Here is a 23,321-nt window from a genome sequence, read left to right as displayed (position 1 = left end):
AACATCTAAAATAATATCTAAATAAAGAGGGGGAAAAAACTAAAGAAAATCAGTTCTCAGTTACTTTACATTTATAACACTTTGAAGACATTATCCGTAAATCATTAACTCTTCAAAGGAGTACTGTCTCTGTCGGTCTTTCCAAATCTCTGTCTGTCTGTCTGTTCATATCTCTGTCTGTCTCTCAGTGCCTTTCCTTCCATCAGTGTGACTTTGTTGTTGTTTTTTTTAAATAATTTTAAAATGTGATTTAAAAGGAATCTCTTTATGGAGCACTTGAACTTTTACATATCAGTGCAGCTGAAATAAAGTTCCTGTTTAATGCTTCAGAGAGCTGAAACCATGATAAAATGGCACCACCTGCTGGTAGTGAGGTCACAATGCAGTAGTGCAAATGCATTTACACAGTGTGTGGGTGTGTGTGAGAGAGAGAGACGAGAGAGAGAGAGCGCGCGAGAGAGACTAGAGAGAGAGATCGAGAGAGAGAGAGAGACTAGAGAGAGAGACTGGAGAGAGAGAGAGAGGCTAGAGAGACACTGGAGAGAGAGAGAGAGAGAGGGAGGGAGAGAGACTAGAGAGAGGCTAGACAGAGAGAGAGAGAGACTGGAGAGAGAGAGAGAGAGAGAGAGAGAGACAGAGACAGAGAGAGAGACAGAGAGAAGGAGAGAGAGGCTAGACAGAGACACAGAGAGAGAATGAGAGAGTGATAGAGAGAGACGAGAGAGAGGGAGAGAGAGCGACAGAGAGAGACGAGAGAGAGACAGATGGCATGATTTTTATTCGAGGATAATAAGTTTTGGCCTCCTTAATTGAACATAATCTGTTCCGATTGGTGAACCGAGACCGATTCTGATGCTTTCAGTCAGATGATGATTTGATTTATTTATTAAGACTTTAATTCTGTTCGTATTTCACAGTTAAAGGACACACTCGAGTTCACAACTGGCACCATTCTCAAAAAAAAAAAATTTTTAAAAATGCAAACAAAAAGATACACATGATGATAACAGGTTAGAAAATAACCGACACGCGCCGACAGTCTGCGAGTGTGTGTCATGTGTGAGTGTCTGACCTTGCTGTGTGAGAGGGGAGGGCTGGAGTACAGTGTGGGCAGCAGCGGCCGGGGCAGATGGGGCAGGTTGTGCATGGGCAGGTGGCCGTGGATGTGGGGGTAGAGGTGGAGCGCAGGGTGAGCTGGACTCTTGTCTGTAAAGAACTGATGGGGTGCCGTGTGCAGGTGCCGAGGAGGCAGAGCGGCGGTGCCCAGTCCTGCTGTACCGCCGTCCACACCGCCCTGGTTACACACGTGACACTCACACGGGTGCTGCACCTGCTCCACCTTAACATGGAAACACAAAACATCCATGGCACTTGTCTAGATTAAGATCTCTATTTATACTGTAACTACATGCCACCGCTACCATCAAATTATTTGGACATTTTATCCGAGTCCATGTTTAAATATTATACGGATAAAAATATGATGTCATTCCGTAATGAATAAAAAAAACCTGTGGTACAAGAGAAATTAACTACTTCGTACATGCTGTTATAGGAAAATTTTGGCGTTAAATAGCTACATCATTTAAGCCTTTGTCAGAAACAAAAAAAATAAACATAACAAAAATCATTTAAATAGTTTAAAGACATACCTGTGTATGTGTGTAAGAAGGAGGAGGACTGTCTCTTTTCCCACAGGAGAGCTCCCCCTGCTGGCCTGAAGGCTGAGTGCTGCTCTCACCCCCCCCTTCCTCCTCATCTCCCTCAGAGGAACTGCTGCTGCTCCCTCGTGGAGACTACACCAGAGAGCGAGAAAAGGAATCAAACTGCAATGCTCTAGGACACTAGGAGTATGCACAATCAGTTACGAGAGAACGACATTTCCTTTCGATTAAGCCGTACAGACTTCGTCTTGCGTTAATGTAGGCTTTTATCGTTGCTTTTTTTTAGCTCGGTGCAAAAAAAAAAACAAACAAACTCTGTAATCTTGACGTCAGTGAATTAGTTCGTCGCTCAGTGAGATCTTAAACTGCTCTGGCTTTTGCGAATATTTCTCGTCATAAAAGCCCTAGAGCAGTGGTTCTCAAACTGGGGCGATCGGAAGGGGTTGCGCAAAACACAGACAGGGCGTCATTTGGGGACGCGGTGTATTTTATTGCTTTTCAAATAGAATGTGTTTAAATGAAAAACCCCGCATGCCCTCTCCCTCTGTATCTTCTTTTTGCTGGGGAGAGGCGGAGCTTAGCCTGCCTTCAATCCAGCTGTCAATGCAGACGACCGACTTAGCGACTTTTCAGACCCCTTCAGTGAATTTTTTTTGGCACCTTAGCGACCAAATATCCCCAGTACTGTCCTGCAAGCGCGAGGCCTCGCTTTCCCGCTGCACTCACACCTCTCTCTGCGTCTGCTCTGTGCTCTGTTCAGTGAGGGTCCGAGAGCCGGAGATTTAACAACGTCATGGATAACGAGACGCGCCCTTCGTCCGAGTTTACATCGTTCGTATGTGAATGTTTTTAGAACGCCAGACGAATGTTTTACATGTAAAATAGTCCACGTTGTTACAGCCTAGTTCTCTTGTTCAAAGCCGTTTCGGTGCTCAGAAACATTTTCGACTTCCAGACCTGTCCGTTATATAGTTTTATAAAACTAATTTAAAAAAAGAAAATCACAAAAGTTATGAAAAGTAATTAAAAAAGTACCAAAGCAAAAAAATCTATCAATCAGAACTAGTTTATAGGTATATAAATATATATATATATAGATATATATATAGATAGATAGATAGAGTTTATATAAAATAGATAATCATTATACCTGGTCTCTTCCAATATGGGGGTTGGGGGGATGTGACACATGCTAGGGGAGGCTTGGGGGGGCGTTAGTTTCAAAAGGTTGAGAACCTCTACCCTAGAGCACATCTGTGGACAGGGGTCATGAATTCACAGACTACCTACATAAAGCTGACACAAAGTGAAAGGAAATAACGTCTTTTCGGATAACACGTCCTTCCCCCTTTAGAGAATTATCTGCGCGTGATATGACTGGTGTTTTAGCGCAAAGCGAGTGGATCTCGACTGCTCCGGCGTGAGTGGAGATCCCTCCTCCTCCTCCTCCTCCACCACGTCTACTCCTTCTCGTTAATAATTTGCATGCCAGAAATTCCCTTCCAATATAAGTCAAGAGTGAAGACAAACTATTTCAGATATTTGACCCTGACCGGATCAATTCATCTCCTGGTTTCAAATCACGATGACATATATGCACAGTAAATCAGGGCTGTGCGATTGATCGGATTTTCCATTTCAATTTCGATCATGGCCTCCGACGATTCCGAAGACGAAATAATCGAGATGATGTCGGCCCCTCCCTAAAAGCCCGAACTCGCTCCCCACGGGGTTTTTAGTTCAGCTCGAGCTGAGATGACAGAAAGACAGAGAGCCATTAGTCGACGAGAAAGATAAAACCGTTTCGGCCAAATGCAAACACTTTGGTTTCGAGGAAATAACGTTTGGTATCGTCGGAAAGCTCGTTTCGTCTAGCGTCACGACAGCTGGCCTGAATACGCTCGTTTCCTTTCTAGAGCTCACTAATGGTGAGAAACTACCGGCTGATCCAAACCAGGAGACGGTTTAAAGTTCATTTCTGGCGATGCGATACGATTCGCCGAAGCACGTCACGTGACCTGCTCCGCTCGCTTACAGGAGAGACATACAGTAAAAAGAGATACACTAATGTAACAGCTCCATAGCATGAATAAGTAAGGAAAGCACGTGTAGAGGCATAGTGATCTAATTTATCTTTATTTTTATGCAAGTACATTTATTTATTTTTTTTTAAAAGTTCCCCAACCCCCAAACCACCGATTGTGCCAGCTCTGGAGATGTTAAAGAGGTGTATATACCTAAATATACAGGTAGCAGTAATTGTTTATAATGTTAAAAAAAAAAAAAAAAAAAGCACTTCCTGGAAATAAAGCAAAGTCATCAGTAAGGTATACGTTTCTTTCCTTTTCTTTTGGTACTTACTTTACAACCAGTTCGATCAGAAGTACTCCAAGCGCTTACGTCACCGAGTACATATTTAGAAACGTGATGTGAATTCGATCTCGCGTTACAGTTCCAATAACGCTCCTCCTGTAGACCGAAAGCGTGAACAAATCAATAAAGATAAACGCTAGTATCGACTCGCTAACCACGGTCCAGTCAGAGAGGAGTCTCTGTAGCAGAAATGAAGAACGCTTTCTTCCTCAAGGTAAAAATCTATAATGTGATAAACCGATTTGGACACACGACGAGCGCAGCACTCAGTTATGCTCAGAATACTTTACAGGTATGAACGGACGTGCTGCGTCCCAGTTCGCCCGCTATCCGTCCTAAATAGTATTAGAATTAGCGCGTTCCCGAATCGAGCTATGTTGAAATGAGGGTTCCAAAGGTAAGTAGTACTCCCGGATGGTCTAATATCTCCGGTAGATTTTCGAAGTATGGATCCGTGGACGCTTTTTCAGCTCATATCGGGCACAACTCTCTGCATGAGGGAGGAGGAGGAGTTTTGTGACCGAATTCAAAGCTGAAAAGGGTTCCGATTTGTTATGTAAGGAGTAAACGTGAGGAAACGCGGCCCACCTCGTGTTTGAGCACCGTGTTCTCTCCTCCTCCGTTGAGCTGAGCGTGCAGGCCGTTCATGCTCGCCACCACTCCGGCGTCCTCGTACCTGCTCAGGGGGTAGATGGATGGCAGCGCAGGCACTTCGTCAACGTCGTCGTCGTCGTCGCTGCCACTTAAGAGAACAAAAGGACGTGATGACAGGAACTAACTTTCCTCACGGACGACTCGACTTGACTCGCCTTCGATCGACCATGTCGAGCGTAAATACAAACAACTGAAACGTATGACGTGCTGCTCATGAATAAATTTGGCATACGGCTGGTGGGATAAGAAGAACAAAACACTTCGGGAGTGAACGGCACTAGCTGCTTAAAGGCTAACTAGTCGACCTGGGAGCTAAGGATCTCACAACGTGACTCACAACGTGGGTGCTCCGTCTTGGGGCAGGAGGAGGCGCGGGTGCTGCTGGACGGTGATCGGGGAACTGGAGGCGGATCCGGAGCCGGATCCGGAGCCAGAGCCGGAGCTTCCTGAAGACATGCTCGGAGGATGAACCTCGGACAGGTAGTCTCGAGGAGGCTCCGCCTGCAGTGGCAGCTTCAGGTGAAGCTCCTCCCCGACCGGGGCGTCCATGATGCCGCACGTGAGGATGTGAGAGAGGCTGCAATCGTCACACGTGCACCTGGTGAACAGACAGACACAAAGGGTGTGAGAAGACCTGGGGAAAGAAAAGAAAACGTTTCGAACTGACGTGACATTCGGTTAAAATGTCACGTCAACGACGTGAAGAAAAACCCGACTGCACAGTGGAGAAGCTTCCAAATTACTGTCCTAGACTGCCGCGATTACTCTAGCTACGGACATGGACGTGTCGAACACGTGAGCCGCTAACAGCTACGTTGTCCGCGAAGCCTGAACGTCACCTTCTCCGATAGTTGCAGTTGGGACAGTCTGGAATGCTGAGCCGAGACGACAGCATCTGCTTGACCGTGTCCGTGAAGGTGCAGTCTCCTGCTAGAGACTTCTTACTGTTCTGTAGGAACTGTTACACACAAACGGGAAAAATAACGTTACCGTACACGTTTAAATGACGAGCCATTTATTTTCCGTTCAAGGCGTCTGCGTAACGTTTTTAATTTAGGAGACGAAGACGCACGGAGTTACCTGCTCCTCGAAGAACCTTCTCTGTTTGAAGATCTCGCCGTCTTCTTTAAGCATCCGCTGCTTAGTTCTTAAAGACATCTGGCATGAAAGAGGGAGGAAAATCGAGTTTAGACAACGGCGTGCAAGGCGAACGTGACTTATAATAACGAACGAAAAGACGCCAAACGAACAGAGAACATCTCACGTTTTTACTGATTAGAGACTTGTGTGGCTCGGTGCGCTGATTCGTGAGGTTCTGGCCTTCCACTTTGAAAAGCAACTGGAAATCAGAAAGAGAGACAGCGAATGAATGAAAGATTAGATAAGAAAAGGTATATCAGATTTTGTTAGGTGGATAGCAGCTAATTCAGGAATTAAACCCAGCCTGGACCGACATTCCAAACAACTGGTATGATCTACTGATAAGCCAGACAGTCGTAGACATGAAGTTCCTAGCTGTAGAACATCTCCCCTTGCTAGTAAAGGACCAGTCTTTTTCATTATAAAAGCTCCCAATGAGCTAGAACCTTTTCCAAATAGTCACGCTAAAGCAGGGGTGGGCAATCTTATCCGGAAAGGGCCGGTGTGGGTGCAGGTTTTCATTCCAACCAAGCAGAAGCCACACCTGAGTCTATTGAAAGCCAAGATCGACTGATGAAACAGGTGGAATCAGGTGTGGCTCCTGCTTGGTTGGAATGAAAACCTGCACCCACACCGGCCCTTTCCGGATAAGATTGCCCACCCCTGCACTAAACGGATAATCTCCCGGACAGATCAAATATAACGGCTCCCCGAGTGTCTAGGCCTCACTTTTCACTCTCTGCTGGTGCAGCGTAATGTGTTTACTGGGATTTCACCTCCACAGACAGACGGTTTATGACTAGAGATCGACCGAATTGTTTTTATATAACCGATACGTACGTACATATATATATATATATATATATATATATATATATATATATATATATATATATATATATATATAATATGTATATATTTAAAAATAACAGTACTGTCAATTTCACTTCCACCTTGCATACAAAAACAAAACAACTCTGAAAGAGTGCAAAAATTAAAGCACACTGTTACTAAAGTGTCTTTTGTTTTTTAAACAATTTACTTGTTTTCTAACAAATAAACACCAAAAAAAAAAAAACACAGCACTGTGATGGTGGTCCTGCGCGCAATTCTCGAAACGCTCACAAGATGGCGCCATTTAATCGGTGGATACGATATTACAAAACCGATATCCGATTATGGAAAAATGCTTGAAAGCGCACCTATAATGGTTTTGAAACGTGCCGAATTTTGATTTAGAGGTCTCGTACAATAGATTCACATGCATCCGAGGTCAAAAAACACTTAATGTACTCATAATTGCTCAAAAACGACTCGTTGTATGAGCCGTTCTAAAGGATTCGTTCTAAACTCCTCCTTTCAGACAGCATACTCTGTTCTGGTTGGTCAGAGGTCCCAGTTTGTTCTGATTGGTCTACCGCTATCAGTGTGTTTCAAAAAGGAAACGCCCGCTCCTGTAATGAGTTTCAGCTCCTTCTGTCTGATGAAGACCAGCTTTTTGTTATAAACCTACGTAGTTTATTACAGGAAGTAAGTCTGGAATCACTAACGACTCGTTTCAGCTGTTCAGAATTGGCTGACCGGCTTGTTGCTAACAAAAGGAGGACAGGGAGGAGGCGAACAGGGAGGAGGCGAACAGGGAGGAGGCGAACAGGGAGGAGGCGAACAGGGAGGAGGCGAACAGGGAGGAGGCGAACAGGGAGGAGGCGAACAGGGAGGCGTCCATGCCCCCCCCACCCATCTTGTAGCTAGAACTGTGCATGATGTCATTCCAAGCTCTGAGTTCCCACTTCCAAAGGTACAAATCTATAGTATCTAGCTGAGATTATTCACTGATGCAAAGGGCATACACTGGGTTTTTGTTTGGGAAGTGCCATTCTTGTTGCCCGCGCCTGGTGTCTTTCGACATTTCACTGCAGTAGGTTGCATCAGTTATTTTAGTTGCAGAGTATAATCAATGTCAAGCTTGGCAGACTCCATTCTGCTTATCCCAGGGGATTTTACCACAGCGCACCTCAACCATAAACTACCTAAATACATACAGAAAATGATTTGTGCCACTCAAGAAAGCAATTCACAGACCCACTCGCTGATCCACCTCATTAAAATCTGCTAAGCATTTGGTTAGCACAGCCTCTGCAGGGCTGTTTTTACTGCACAGACCGGAGTGCTTGCGAACTTGCGGCCACAGGTCTGGAGGCGTGTAGCGTCTGTTGTTGTTGCTGTACTGCGATGCCAGCCCGAAACGTTGCATGAATGTTAATAGTTCGTTACAGGAGAACGCGTAAAGCAGCTTTTTATGAGCTTTACATGCTCTGACAAAAGCAAACAGAAGACATGCTTTCATAGAGGCGTCGTCCATGTTTGTTTGTTTTCTGCTTCGCACGTGCCAAGGGTGGGGGAAATGACCTTATTACGACTTGCAAATTTCCACTTACTGTACAAGCCACCTGAAGGCACGTATTAAATGACCTCCTCCGGCACTGTTGGATAAATAAAACCTGCATCCTCTCAGAAACAAGAAGCGCTAAAGTGCTCCACCTGCTCGTCCACGTAGTCGTCTATCCTCTTTCTGCACTCCGTCCACTCCGCCGCTACGGCCTTCATCTCCTGCTCGAGGGCGTGTAGACTGTCCAGCAGCGCCTTGTACATGTCCTCACTGTACGAGTCGTGCGACGCCGTGCCCTGCCTGGATCGCAGAAACAAAAAAACGCTGTGATTTTAATCTAAAACGCAACCTGACGGATTAACAAACCCGACCAACACGGGTCGGCCGTGTACGAGCGGCGCGTACTTGAGCTGGGCGACGAGAGCCGGCAGGCTGCCGTGCAGGATGGGCTCGGAGAACACCAAACTCTCAAACAGGTGCTTGTTGTGGAGCTCCCACGTCACCTGGAACTTCTTAAGGTGCTCGTTCTCCTGCGGCACAACAGCGAGGGCGATTCAAAACGTTTACAGAGAGGAAGACATGACGCACTGCGTTATAAAACTGAAAGTTGATCAACGGACAGGAAAAAATGTTTTACACGTATATAAACGAATACACACTTACGGTCAAAAGTTTGTGGACGCTCGACTGAAATGTTTTCTCGTGATCTCAAAAACCTTTTGATCTGAAGGCGTGTGATTAAACGTGTGGAATCGGTGTCGTAGACCAAAATATAATCGTGCCGACGTATTCGTTTCTTTCATTAGGAAACGAACATTTTATTTACAAAAAAAAAAGAATACATTTCTGGAAATTCTAGACAAAAAAACGGCGTCTACTTTAAGATGCTAAAATATTAAATTATTTTTTGCTTTTTTTTTTATCACGACATAATTCCCATAGTTCCATTTGTGTTACTCCAGAGTTTTGATGACTTTATTATTATTCTAAAATGTAGAGGGGTAAATAAAAATAAAGAATGAGTGTGTCTAAACTTTTGACCGGTAGTGTGTGTGTGTGTGTGTGTGTGTGTATATATATCTATATATATATATAAACTGTAATAACTGCACTTACAAATGCAAAGCTGCTGTACCGAATGATCATAATAACACACAACAGTGTATTATGGGTATTGTATGTAATCACCCACTCCATTACGTACATGGATATAATTACGTACGTGAATATAATTCCCTAAATCCATCTGTACAGCTTTAATCATCGTCAATATTGAAAGAGTAGCGTTCTTACTTAAAGACAGGCTCATAAAACTAGCCAGTCAATTAAAAAATGATAATACGCACGGTCCCAAAGCGGCTTTACAGAAATCCGTGTCTAAACAAACTGAATAAATAAATAAGTAAGTAAATAAATAAAACAGAATGGGAAATTTTTTGAGAGAGTTAAAAGAGATTATCTATGAACATCCGAAACAGACCAGCGTGAGCAGGAAGCTGCTGATGGTCCTGGCTGCCTGGCAGAGGGCGCTGTACTCCTCCAGGAGCAGCGAGATGAACTGGTGCGCCTGTGGAGGGCCGTGAGTGGCCCCTGGGCCTTCGGGTCCCGCTGACAGGTGCTTCAGGAGCCGGACCTTCATCTCCAGCACGTATTCCCTGGCCTGCTGCTCCAGCCGCTGGTACAGCTGGTACGGGTCCTTCTCACACAGCCTGGCCATGGGGAAAATCAACAAGCCAGACTATTCGATTACCAGTGGACTAGGGAGTAGTGTGAAAAAGCAGACACAGAACAGGGTGAAGGTTATGAGTACGGGCTACCGTGAGGTAATTCGAGTAAATGTTAAACATAAAAACATTCTCACACGCAGTGGTCACGATTGTCACCTCTTACGCCGAGTACAAGCAGTAGGCCTTTTTGTGTTTACATTAAAAAATAGAAAAATCTAATCATGATCACGACACTACACTAATCATGTGCAATCAGATGTTTGGTAGATGTAGGAGGTTTTTTTTTTAAAAAACTATTTGTACTATTTTTATAATTACGCACGTATCGGGTTTTTATTGACTCTGCTGTACATGAACGTACATAAACACTTCCTGTCAAAAGTCTGTGGACGCTCGACTGAAATGTTTTCTCGTGATCTTAAAAAGCTTTTGATCTGAAGGTGTGTGATTAAACGTGTGGAATCGGTGTCGTAGACAAAAATATCGTCGTGCCGACGTGTTCGTTCCTTTCATTAGACTAAAACGAACATTTTATTAACAAAAAAAAATACCGTTTTTAAACGGACGACTCGGAGGGAAATATTTTCCGGAAAGCAGCCGATAACAGTCCGGCGTCGGTGGGAACTCCTTTTAATCCTGTTTAAAAAGCATCTCGGGGAAATTCCTCAAGAAATCGGGTGAGAAAACGCCGAGAGTACATTTCTGGAAATCTCTAGACAAAAAGGACGTCTACTTTGAAGATGTTAAAATATTAAATTAGTTATCACGACATAATTCCCATAGTTCCATTTGAGTTCCTCCAGATGTTTTGATGACTATTATTATTATTCTAAAATGTGGAGGAAATTTTTATTTTTTTTAATAAAGAAAGAATGACTGTGTCTAAACTTAGCGTATTGTATACGGACGCTCCAAGCAAGAATGAGACTTTTATTTGTAATTTTTTTTTTTCTTTTTTTTTCTTTTTTTTTAAAAACACCAGTGTTTTAAATCACAGGAGAAATAAACGGAAACTTGAGCTTCCACCTAAAGAGATCGAAGCGGAAAAGGAAAGGGAGAAAAAAATCAAAAATAAGAGAAAAAAAAATGTAGTGGGACGACGTGGAAGCTGCCTGTGATCTGCTGTAATATAAAAGGAATAACACACTTCATGGCGTGCTGTTATAAGAAAATAAATCAACTTAAGGATAGTAGCAGTGAGTCTGCTTCACGTCCAGCTGCGTCAGATCAGCTTTATTCCTTCACTTCTACAGTAAAGTATTTCATTCATAGAAAAATTTATATTGCTCAGAAAATATTCAGACAAAATGTCCTTTTTTTTTTTTTTTTTTTTTGCCTGCACTGAATATCTCCCTCTGAACTGAGCTAGAACATGCGTCTGAGACGGAGACAGCACCTGTCCACCAGCTCCTTCATGCTCTCCTTGTCCCGGTTTAGAGGCTGGTCCTGGTCGTCGGCCAGCGGCGTGCCGGTCTGCCGGTAGATACAGCGCACCAGGTAGCGCACCTCGGACCAGTGATTCTGCAGCTGCTGAGACTCCCGCTCCGACTCCGCCGTGATCTCCCTGAGGAGCGGAAGCACCAACGTTTCATTCATCAACACCGTTAACCGCACTTAAATTCCTGCCGCGTCATCGTCACTTTATCGCTTCGTTACACGGACGGATTCATGGTTTACCGACCGATCTAACCGTCGTCGAAGTGAACCGGACTGGACACGCAATTCTCCATCACAAGGTTTCATCATAATCGCATGCTTTCGACTTTAAAATCCACGTCTAAAAACGACGCTCGAGGTTAAAAGTGTTGGGTTTTCTAGAACGGCGGCTCTGAGGGTAGCTCGTTTCTATAGCAACATCTCGTTCATTCACGGGGACTTGTTTAGCGGATTCTCCATATAATCGAAGACTGATACGAAAGGTTATTTAATAAAGAAAGGTTTTGTGTAAGGAGACGTGTTTCTGAACGTTTTCGGAAGGAGTCGGCATCTGTAACGATCTACGAGTTTTCCATCACGGGAAAGCCTTATCTTTAAGTGAGGGGGTGGGAGAAAAGAAGAAGAAGAAGAAAAAAAAGAGAGATGGTGGTGAGAGACGTAACTTCTTCCTTGGACGTTCCACAATAATTAAATGATTAAACGATAAAAAGAGCAACACGATGATCGTTTATAGAATATAAATTACGATCCCTGGCTAGAAGAGTTTTATTAGCTACATAATGTACATGTACACATTAATACCTATTCCTAAAAAGTAGGATTCATGCTCCTACTGCTAACTACAGTCTCCCCCGTAGAGACTGTCTCATTATAACGCAAGAGTAAAATGGCTCCAATAATAATAATAATAATAATAATAATAATAATAATATTGTGCATGCTGAATATTACAGCGTATAAATGTAACCCCATAAGTGTTTACTTTTGGTTTGAGTGGTTTGAGTGGTGTGTGTATAAGTGGTCAGAGGTTGTGTCTGTTAAGCTCCTGTACCTCCTCTCGCTGCACGCCTCACAGCCGCACACGGTGTCTGTGGAGAGCGGCGTGCTGAGGTCCGGTGTGGGTAAAGTAGGAGCGCCGACCATTAGCCTAGCATTGGGGCCTGCCGAGTCCTGGCTTAATCCACCATTACCCATGGGCATGCGTAACAAAAAGTCCTGACTCTGCAACGAGAGAGAGAGAGAGACAGAGAGAGAGAGAGAGAGAGAGAGAGAGAGAGAGACAGAGAGAGTGAGTGAGAGTCTATTACAGAGCTATGTGTGTGGATGACATTCCTTACAAAATGGGTGTGGAAAAGCAAGGCGGATACAGTGACGAGAGCAAACCACGTTAACATACGTAGGCGGGATAAACAATCATTAGACTCAAAATGTCAGGAAGGAAATAAATAAATAAATAAATAAATAAAAACACTCAAACAAATCATTTCCCGCTACAAAGGGATTCATGTTATGATTTTAAGACTAAGCTTTATATACAGCTGGAGCTAGGACACGGTTACTGTAGGGGTCTGTATCGTGGTACAGCACAATACTGACCAGGTCATTTCTTATTTCTTCTTTAGAGAGAGATAAACAAGCACACGCTAAACGGATCGGGACGTACCATCGAGGTCTGGTCAGAGGGGGGCTGCCGCTCGTCCTTCTCTACAGTGCGTTTGCAGTCGGGGCAGACGTAAAGGGGCAGCTGGAGGGCGCTGGAGGATTTGGGCGACTGGCCCGTGCCGTTCTGACCCGAGTCCTGCGAAACGGCGTCTTTGCGCTCGCTGCGACAGAGCAAGCAGCGATCACCCGTGGTGTACGGCGCCCTCTGGTTCAGGCCGAACGTGAACGGGGTCTGAGAGACAGACGGAGAGAGAGAGAGAGAGATAAAGAAAGATAGAGACAGACAGAGAGAGAGAGATAGAGAGAGAAAGAGAGAGTGAGACAAAGAGTGAAAGATAGAGAGGTAGATGGATAGAGAGAGATACAGGCAGAGAGAGAGAAAGAGAGAGAAACACACAGAGAGAGACACACAGAGAGAGAGAGACACAGCGAGAGAGAGAGACAGAGAGAGAGAGACACACACAGAGAGAGACACAGAGAGAGACAGAGAGAGTCACAGAGAGAGAGAGACAGAGAGAGACACACAGAGAGAGACACACAGAGAGAGACACACACAGAGAGACACACACAGAGAGACACACACAGAGAGAGACACACAGAGAGAGACACACAGAGAGAGACACACACACAGAGAGAGAGACACACACACACAGAGAGAGAGACACACACACACAGAGAGAGAGACACACACACACAGAGAGAGAGACACACACACACAGAGAGAGAGACACACACACACAGAGAGAGAGACACACACACACAGAGAGAGAGACACACACACACAGAGAGAGAGACACACACACAGAGAGAGAGACACACACACAGAGAGAGAGACACACACAGAGAGAGAGACACACACAGAGAGAGAGACACACACAGAGAGAGAGACACACACACACAGAGAGAGACACACACACACAGAGAGAGACACACACACAGAGAGAGACACACACACAGAGAGAGACACACACACACAGAGAAACACAGAGACACACACAGAGAGACACAGAGACACACACAGAGAGACACAGAGAGAGAGAGACACACACACACACACAGAGACACAGAGAGAGAGACACACACAGAGAGAGAGAGAGACACACAGAGAGAGAGAGAGAGAGAGAGAGAGGGGAAAAAGGGTTAGGGCTGGGAGATACTAATAATAAATAAATAGTTTTTTTTAACTTTATGAACGATTCTTCATTATGATTTAAAAACGTTTGTTGTTCTTACATAATGAATTTGTGATTAAATTGTGTATTTTTTTTTTTTTTTAAATTTGTATTTATTAGACCGAACTTTGGAAAATGCAAATATACTAACAGCGCCATCTACAGCAAACAGTGCAAACAATGGTTCTTTAAAAAAAAAAAAAAAAGGTTCTTTTCAAACCCAAATGTCTTCGGTGTACAGCACAAACAAATGAACTGTCCATGCCGTTCCAATAGTTTCGGAGGGGACTGTATGGCAGGTGTACCTGATTAAATTTCAGTTCAGAAGAGAGACAGTGTTTTTGTTTTTTAATTCACTATCGGTACAGAATAACCTGGAAGAAACAGTATGTAGAGCATGGAGAGAAAAAAAAAAACAAAGATTAAGCTGTTAGCAAAAGTTTATTAAGTCAGTGAGAAAACACGTTCGGAAAATTCCGGTCCGGATTGCTTGCGTTCGGCTGTCAGTCATTTTTTAAACACTATTTGGGCCACGTGAGATACAGGGGGCGGAGCTTCGTGAACATGGGTGGTAGGTAATCGTTCAAATGTCGAACCATACCTAATCTTGGCGGAAGAAAAAAATGTATAAAATAAAAAATTCCTAATCCACCCATGTACACAAAGCTCCGCCCTCAAAACTGAGCTGAACTAGAGTTCGACTGTCGCGATGATCTCGGACATTCAACTGCTTGGAAGCCAAATCACAGCTCTATAAACACGCAACGTCTCCTCATAATCATTTAGGACGTGAAGAGGCGTCGGGGGCGTGGCCGATCCAAATCCAAACAAACAAAATAGGGTGGGGTTTTTCGGCCGCAGCGAGAGCGTGAGAGGTCAAAGATGCAAAACTGAGTGTAAAGAGAAAAGTATGAGGCTTTCGGCACCAACGCTGCGACAAAAGTAAACGTCCGTGATCCTAGGAACACCTCATGCAAACACGGAGATTTGCTGATTACCTGAAGGACTCCGGAAAAGTCGGAGTTCACAGGGCCTTCGGAAAACTGGGGCGTACCGTTACCTGGGACCTGGAAGAGACCATGCATGTCAGAAACTGCATCTCACTCTCACTATCTCTCTCTCACTCACTCTCTCGCACTCAGAGACACAGGAAGTACTCTTCAGAAAGCCAACTGCAGTGTGGAATCCTATTATAGTTGCTATATCAACAACAACAACAACAAAAATAAATAAATAGATAAATAAATGACAGAACATGCATGTGTGTGTGTGTGTGTGTGTACAGGGAATTCAATTTAAGGAAATGAGGTAATCAGCTTGCTTTATTTAGATGTACACACTACTACACCAGGTATTGTGTATTTCCCAGCATGCCTCTGTGCAACGTACAGAAAGGAAAAGGAAACTACGAGACGAAACATTCGTACATATATCCATTCAGTCACATGTCTACTGTTGGGCACCGCCCCTCACGCTCTACCTTTCCGGCACTACAAATGAGACGAAAGCGTGGAGAAGGCAGGTTATAGTCTCTCTCGCGCATCATTTTTACGTTACAGATTTAACAAAAGTCCTGCGAAAGCCGAAGACCGAACTGAAGTCAATAAATGTTTTTGTTTGTTTTTTTTTCTGAGAAGGTGGATCGAAAACATTAGCGCTGTAAACAGAAACAGAATCTGTGACCGCCCATGTGTTTAAAATCCCCGGCTTACAATCTGAAGTGGTTGATTTTTTTGTTTACAGCACGGTGTGGTACACTGTAATTCTGGAATCTGATTGGTCAGAAGGCGTGAGCGGCTCAGGTTCACAGTAATGCGCTCGTTCCGATACGTTATTGTTTCTATAGTAACAGCTGGTACACGAGGACTCGTACGGCGGACACGCCACGTAAGCTAATAATAAACTGATTGTTTTTTTGTAGTTGTTTAACAAAGAAAAAACACGCATTGTTGACGTTTACTTGACGTTTATGGAAGGAGTCTACAGTGTCAGCGATTTGTAACAGTCAAAGATTCACAGCTCAGGAAAGTCTTCAGGACAGATGAGGTGACGCTCTCTGGTTTCTCGGTAAAATGACGAGCGGGGTTTTTTGAGAGGAGGAGAGACAGATAGAGAGAGAGAGACAGATACAGAGAGCGAGAGAGAGAGTGAGAAAGAGCAAGAAAGAGCGAGAGAGAGAGAGAGGGTGAGAAAGAGCAAGAAAGAGCGAGAGAGAGAGAGAGAGTGAGAAAGAGCAAGAAAGAGCGAGAGAGAGAGAGAGGGTGAGAAAGAGCAAGAAAGAGCGAGAGAGAGAGAGGGTGAGAAAGAGCAAGAAAGAGCGAGAGAGAGAGAGGGTGAGAAAGAGCAAGAAAGAGCGAGAGAGAGAGAGAGAGAGAGAGAGAGAAAGAGCAAGAAAGAGCGCGAGAGAGAGAGAGAAAGAGCAAGAAAGAGCGCGAGAGAGAGGCTGGTGAAGGAACGAGTGTCTATCGCAGCTATAACGTAAGTGATAACAGGAACGGATGTGTCTCTCGGACGTTCCGGAACATCTCATGGTAATTATAACCATTACAGCTATCAGCGGAAGAACACTGCACACCACACTGTGAGGTGAAAATAATGCGTAATAAGTTGTGATTTACTCGGTAAATCATTTATATTTCTTCTCGTCCCCTTTCTCAACAGCTGAATAACGACATAAACGCAGGTTTTAAAAACCGGACTCGCTCACCACACGGCCTTGTATTATTTGATCATACAGTGACACCTCTGCAGCATTTTTCCAGAAACTCGTTCCGAACCGCTAAAACACTGCAGGGTCTGTATATCCACCCTGTAGCCCGGCGGTTCCCGAACCCCGACCTAAATCGATCGGAGAAGAGGAACAGGAACGATCTGGAAATTGGCGCGGTCGGTACTAGATGTAGTCGTAGAGAGAAAGACCCCCAGACCCCCCCTCCTCCCAATCCTGAATGAACAGACAACCGCGATAAACGTTCGAAAGAAAAACTCCAGCAAATACAGGAGCCTTTAAACTGAGAAGAAGACAGTGCGTGTGAGGACAGAACCCCACACCGACTCCGCTACATGGAGAATAATAATCACACACTCGTCCGTTTCCTTTCCTCTGTATCCGTGCGCTTACACGGAGAAATACCACGCCGTGCCTTATTACATTACGCTAGCGGCCACTGCTCGGGTTCTGGGCGAGCCAGACCACGGAACCGGGCAGCACCCTGGAGCTTTTACTCGTCTTGCTAATAAATGTAAGATTTGTCCACCTGGGTGACTGGCAGAAATAAAAATATTCTGCACGTCCCTCTTTAGTAAAACCGCGCTGACGATGATGACGATGATGACGAGTCACATCACGCGCATGGCGTGAAGCCAGCTCTACAGCGCCGCTGACGTCACTCGTCCTGAGCTAACTCGATCGCCGTGTCATCCTAGAGGGATTTAAGATGATCTCACAAACAATACCATTAACCGACACACACACACACACAAGCTGTGTGTAGGACTGTACGGAAATGGATGTGTTTACACGATTTATTGCTGAAATCGTACCACTGTATAAAACACGAGAGCCATGGTTAAACCCAGCTCCTCCTTTTCGAAGGTCAAGATTGCCTACAGATGCCGTTTCCGTGGCAACACAAGAAAACACGGGTTAGACACAGAAAGGAGGCGTGGCGCGGTATGACGTGCTTTTTACACGTCTTGGGAGTTTAATGGATCTTGTGCACTAATAACGTTTCATAAGCATGTAGTTAGCCTGAGCAAGCGCGAGTGCGAGCACGTCAGACTCCGAAACGTCTGATCACGACCGGTCCGCGGTAATCATGACGCCGGCTTACCGTACGATACAATTATTATTATTATTATATCTTCTCGATGGAGTCTGTGATCGTTGTCGTCTTCTAACAAAGTTTATAATGTAGTCTCGTCTTCGTGTCCTCGATGAAAGATCAGCACGTCGTTGGTGAACGGCTCGGGCTACGAGACGTGGTGTTCTAGTAGAGTTAAACATTAAGACGTTAAACGAGGAGTTATACGACAGCGCGAACGTTCCTGAAGACGGAAAGATCAACTGTCGTCCTTTCACGCTAATTAATCCGAGCGGTAAAAACTACAGGTCGAATGACTGAATTGACGATTAAGATGATCGGTTATCCGCAAAAACCCACACGGACAGGCTGTTGAGAAGGGTACGCTGTACGAGAGCGGCCTCTAGAGGCGAAATAAAAACTGTCGTTGACAAATTTTGTTGTGCTGTTTGCAGTGTTTTTTTTGTTTTTTTTTTACTTCATTTTGTACGTCTCTGTTTTAGGTTGTTATTTGGAGCGCTACTTTTTGGTTCAGTTTGGACGTGTATCTTTTATTTACTTCAATACTTATTAACAGTTCATACATATTAATATTTATTTCATTTTTAAAAACAAGCACAGTACATTTTCATGGTACAGGCAGTGCTGTTTATTTTTGTCATAAAGTTCAGCAGTATTTCACTTGGAGTGTTGTGTTTTCATTCAGTATCAGCGAGCGTTGGCGGTAAAAACTTCACTCCCAAGCGTACACCCTGCCGAAAAGAAGTCTCAGTATATCTCAGTGCTCGCCGAACTGAACCGCTCTCACATCCGACAGTGAAATTAAGAACCGTTACATCTCACTCGAAAACGTTTTTTTTTTTTAAAACGCCGATGGCTGGACGCCGTCGCACGGCTCAGCTCGCGATCTCTATTAAAGATGTCGCACGTCGTAGGAAGACGCCGTAGGTCCTCGTCTTGAGAGCAGACATCGTCGCGTTTTGCTCGGATTCGATTTCGTTAATACGTAGGATAGGCTGCTTCATGGGGCGTACGTCACGTAGTATCGGTATCAGATAGTTCGTATAGGAACTCGTGTCAGAACGATACCCGATTCGTATCGATGCGTCCTTAGCTGCGACTTTTTCAGCGGTTCACCCTACTTCGTTCATAAACTAAGCTCTTAAAGCCACTATATGTGATGACATTTCCTGCAGACTCCTTGCTGTAACAACTTCCTGTCTCTACACAATAACAAAACACACACACACACACACACACAAAGGGCAGTCATCGGCCACAACTGGCCTTTATTTACCAAAGACAAATCATGTTATGTCACATTACTGACAATACAAAGAAGAGGAAGAGGAGGAAGAAGAGGAGGAAAAGGAGGAGGAGGAAGAAGAAGAGGAAGAGGACGAGGAGGAAGAAGAGGACAAGGAAGAGGACGAGGAGGAGGAAAAGGACGAGGAGGAGGAAGAGGACGAGGAGGAGGAAGAGGAGGACGAGGAGGAAGAAGAGGAGGAGGAAGAGGAGGAGGAGGAAGAGGACAAGGAAGAGGACGAGGAAGGGGACGAGGAAGAAGAGGATGAGGAAGAGGAGGAAGAGGACGAGGAAGAGGAGGAAGAAGAGGACGAGGAAGAGGAGGAAGAAGAGGACGAGGAAGAGGAGGAAGAAGAGGACGAGGAAGAGGAGGAAGAAGAGGACGAGGAAGAGGAGGAAGAAGAGGACGAGGAAGAAGAGGACGAGGAAGAAGAGGAAGAAGAGGACGAGGAAGAGGCGGAAGAAGAGGACGAGGAAGAGGCGGAAGAAGAGGACGAGGAAGAGGAGGAAGATGAGGACGAAGAAGAGGATGAGGAAGAGGAGGAAGATGAGGACGAAGAAGAGGATGAGGAAGAGGAGGACGAGGAAGAAGAGGCTGCAGTGAACTCTGCAGACACACACCTTGTAAACAATGCGTGCGTGTGTGTGCGTGTGTGTGTGTGTGTGTGTGTGTGTCAGAGAGGCTGATGTATTTATTTATTTATTTGTTTGTTTATTCTGGGTTAGCTCTGGGCAGATCCAGGTAGAGTGTGTGTGTCCTGAGAGCTCTGAGCTGGCTGATCATCTATGCTGTTCAATCAGCTGAAATAAAACAGAGATGTCAACAGCTAATCCTAGCCTCTTTTTTTTTTTTTTTTTTTTGCTAGCTAACTCCATCCTTAGCCAGGTTTGCAAACATGCTGCACTACCGCCTCCTCCTCTTGCCTCAAAGCAGATATTTGCTTGCACATCTGTCTATGTGTCAGCTGAAGGAGCTTCTGACAGGACTGAACCGTCACTGAATATGGACATTTAAGAAGAATTCTTAGCTAGCTGACATGCTAGTTAGCTCATTAGCCAGGCCGCGTATCTCAGAAAAGCCGGTTGGAACTCTGACATGTTATTACAACCTGTAAATTGGTATCGTTTACCTCTCCATTGAGGCCCGAGTCGACATTTCCAGAGCTCCCCGTGGTTAGAAAGCTCCTGGTGGAGGCGGCTGTTGCGGCGGAATGAGCAGCCCGGGCCGCGGCTGAAGCCTCGGATTTTCCTGCCGTGCTGCTCGCGCCGCCCCGCTTGTTCTTCCTGCGCTTCGCTCCTCGCTTCGCGTCGGTGGGACTCATTATTAAAAAATTTCCAGCCACACAATGAAACAGAGACAGCTTCTTTTTTTTTTTTTCACCTGTCCACAACAGGCTGCGTCTTGGCTGGGACGTCAGGCTTTTAATCCCGTGATACAATATATATTTAGATATATATATTTATATATATTATTTTTCTAGAAGAAAATGTGAAAAGCCTAACCCGATCTACCCAGAGTTGCTAGCAAGACTTCAAGTTCCAATATGGCTAACTAGGCAGGACTCGGCCAATTGGGTTTACGCCCTTACGCAAAGGCGGAAGTGTTTCTGTGTAGGTTCATGGGTAATGTAGTTTTTAAGCGTGTAGGAGTAAATAACTACAAAAATGTATTTTCCTCACAATGTACATACTGTCTTGTGGACTCGATGCACATGACTTGGACTTGACTTGGACTCGAGTCACAAATTTTGACTTTAGATTAGATTTGACATCATTAATCCTGCTGAAAACAAACAAACAAACAAACAAACAATAGAAACCCTCATAGAATTTGGAATGGTTATAATGGGCAAGGGCGTAGGTTTGGTCCACCCACCCCGGGAAAAAAAAAAAAAAGGACTGTTTAATGTTGACAACCAAATGGTTTATTAAAATATAACATCTCTATTTATATTAAGATCTGTATTTACATTTAAATACAAATTATACGAAGCAACAGATTAAAGACTAGAAGATTCTAAATTCTAAAATTCTGCTCTCCCAAAATATTGGGAGGGACATATCCCTACCGTCCATATGCAAATCTACGCCCTTGATAATTGGAATTGTATTGGTTTGAATGGAAACTGTAATGGTCCGTCTGGGTCTCTACTGGTAATTTGTTGCATTGTATTGGTGGCAGGTTATGTCTAATGGATACCATTAAGGACCAATATTGGTAATGGATTTAACGGCTTGTAATGGTATTTGTACTGGAAGCAATTAGAATTAGAATTTCTGTGATGGTTTCTATTTTTTTTGGGGGGGGGGTTCAGCAGGGAAAGAAGACTCGACTTTGACCTTGACAGCAATTTGTGACTTCACTTGGACTCGAGCCCTTTGACTTGATGCGTTTTCAAAAGTGTTTAGTAAACCAACTGTTCGTTTTCCCCAACAAACTATACATTTTCAGCAAATCAGCACCAGTCTTAATTTCCAAGGTCAACATTCAACCAGTCAAACAGTTAATCAATTTGCGCTGGACAATGACAAAGTCGAAAGAGCGCTCATTCCCTGATGACAGAGGCACTTTGTGGTAGCATTGTCTTCCACAAAGATTCCAAATTCCAAAAAGATTCCATAATCTTCCAAGATTATGTTGTTTGCAGCAACAAAAGAGCTGCAACATGTAAAACCTGTGGTTCAAGAATATCAAACGCAAAAGCAACAACTTCAACTTTTATTCGGCATTCGAAGCTACACAAAGCAGATCTCAAGGCAGAGCCAAATTTCACTGAGATAGATGGGTACACTTAGTACGCATAGTTTACACCTCATCTCGTGTGAAATTGACCTGAAGTTTTTTTTTTTCTTTTCATAATCTTACGTCTTATATGTTGTACCCATATATTACCCATATAAAAGATCTGTTTAAATCTAATATACTAATTATTACTTTGGCCTTAAAATTTTCTAAAGAGCACATTATGAATTATTTAGGACTCGAAACGTAAAGTCCCTGCGAAGTGCCTTGAAATGTGCAGCGTTATTCGATTTATTGATGTAATTTTTACTGGAAGTCAGGGCGGGATATATGGAGTGGGTCCTCCCCCTTTTTAAATAGCCAATAGTGTTTAGCTTACCTCACAGTGTGTATATATATATATATATATATATACACACACACACATACACATATATCTATCTATCTATCTATCTATCTATATATATATATATATATATATATATATATATATATATATATATATATATATATTAATGTGTGGGTTCCTCTTCCCCTTATCTAACATGGTAAGTAAAACAAATAATAATTCAAAACCTGTATTAGTCCTAGACTGTGTATTCATACACACAGTAATGCATATTATTGGAAATGATGTGTTCTTTGAATTTCTTTACACAGAGGGGAAACCTGATATGTTGTGAGTGAAAAAAACAAACAGCTGTGGTAATATTTTCTCTCAGGTCTCAGGTCTGTTGACAAAATGCCCTTTAAAAAAAAACAATCGGCCTTAAAATTCCACAACAAAATTTTAGTTTAAATTGTATTTATATTTAAATTAATTTATTATAAAAAACTGATTTTAATTAATACACACACACTTATATATAATGTGTAATATATACATTATATACATATAATATACATATATATATATATATATATATATATATATATATATATATATATATATAAAATGTGAACTAGGATATATGCTTAAAAAGTAGGACACTTTGTTGAGAAAAATATTTTTTTAGTAACTGTAAAGAGTTTTTGAATTATATAAATTTTTTAAATCGAAAAAAGATTTTAAAAAATTACACAATTAGGCAAAAATTTGTAGTTAAAATCTAGACACGGTAAATCAGTTGACTTTAGATGAATAATTAGTTTATTTATAAAGTGAGGAGATGATGAAGATACAAATGTTACCAAAAAAAGAAAAAAAAAGAACAGGAACGACAACTGCAATAAGAACTTTATTTGTCTTTAT

At 43.4% G+C, this 23,321-nt stretch overlaps 1 protein-coding gene across 4 annotated transcripts in view; it reads right to left on the bottom strand.

Moving 5' to 3' along the window:
* fam193a (family with sequence similarity 193 member A) overlaps window positions 1–22,078 on the bottom strand; it is a 36,304-nt gene extending 14,226 nt beyond the window's left edge. For 2 of the 4 annotated variants that reach the window (XR_008385629.1, XM_053622106.1), the window contains exons 1-15: window positions 20,457–22,076; window positions 15,217–15,285; window positions 13,048–13,278; window positions 12,436–12,605; window positions 11,344–11,511; window positions 9,701–9,929; window positions 8,626–8,750; window positions 8,373–8,520; window positions 5,956–6,030; window positions 5,772–5,849; window positions 5,531–5,649; window positions 5,029–5,289; window positions 4,626–4,779; window positions 1,653–1,796; window positions 1,073–1,339 (exon numbers count right to left, since the gene is read on the bottom strand). Coding sequence is in view for 3 of the 4 variants with exons in the window: in XM_053622106.1 (XP_053478081.1) it covers window positions 1,073–1,339; window positions 1,653–1,796; window positions 4,626–4,779; window positions 5,029–5,289; window positions 5,531–5,649; window positions 5,772–5,849; window positions 5,956–6,030; window positions 8,373–8,520; window positions 8,626–8,750; window positions 9,701–9,929; window positions 11,344–11,511; window positions 12,436–12,605; window positions 13,048–13,278; window positions 15,217–15,285; window positions 20,457–20,648 (2,430 nt within the window). In the remaining variant the exon portion in view is untranslated. Of the gene's footprint in view, window positions 1–1,072; window positions 1,340–1,652; window positions 1,797–4,625; window positions 4,780–5,028; window positions 5,290–5,530; window positions 5,650–5,771; window positions 5,850–5,955; window positions 6,031–8,372; window positions 8,521–8,625; window positions 8,751–9,700; window positions 9,930–11,343; window positions 11,512–12,435; window positions 12,606–13,047; window positions 13,279–15,216; window positions 15,286–20,456 lie in introns of all 4 variants that reach the window. The other 2 variants (XM_053622108.1, XM_053622107.1) reach the window with 2 other exon arrangements.
* Between the last annotated feature and the right edge of the window lie 1,243 nt (window positions 22,079–23,321).

The sequence above is a fragment of the Ictalurus furcatus genome, chromosome 3 (assembly GCF_023375685.1).
Source record: "Ictalurus furcatus strain D&B chromosome 3, Billie_1.0, whole genome shotgun sequence".
NCBI classification, from domain to species: Eukaryota; Metazoa; Chordata; class Actinopteri; order Siluriformes; family Ictaluridae; genus Ictalurus; species Ictalurus furcatus.
Note: the sequence above shows the minus strand (reverse complement) of the source record. Positions and strands in the feature narration are given on the sequence as shown.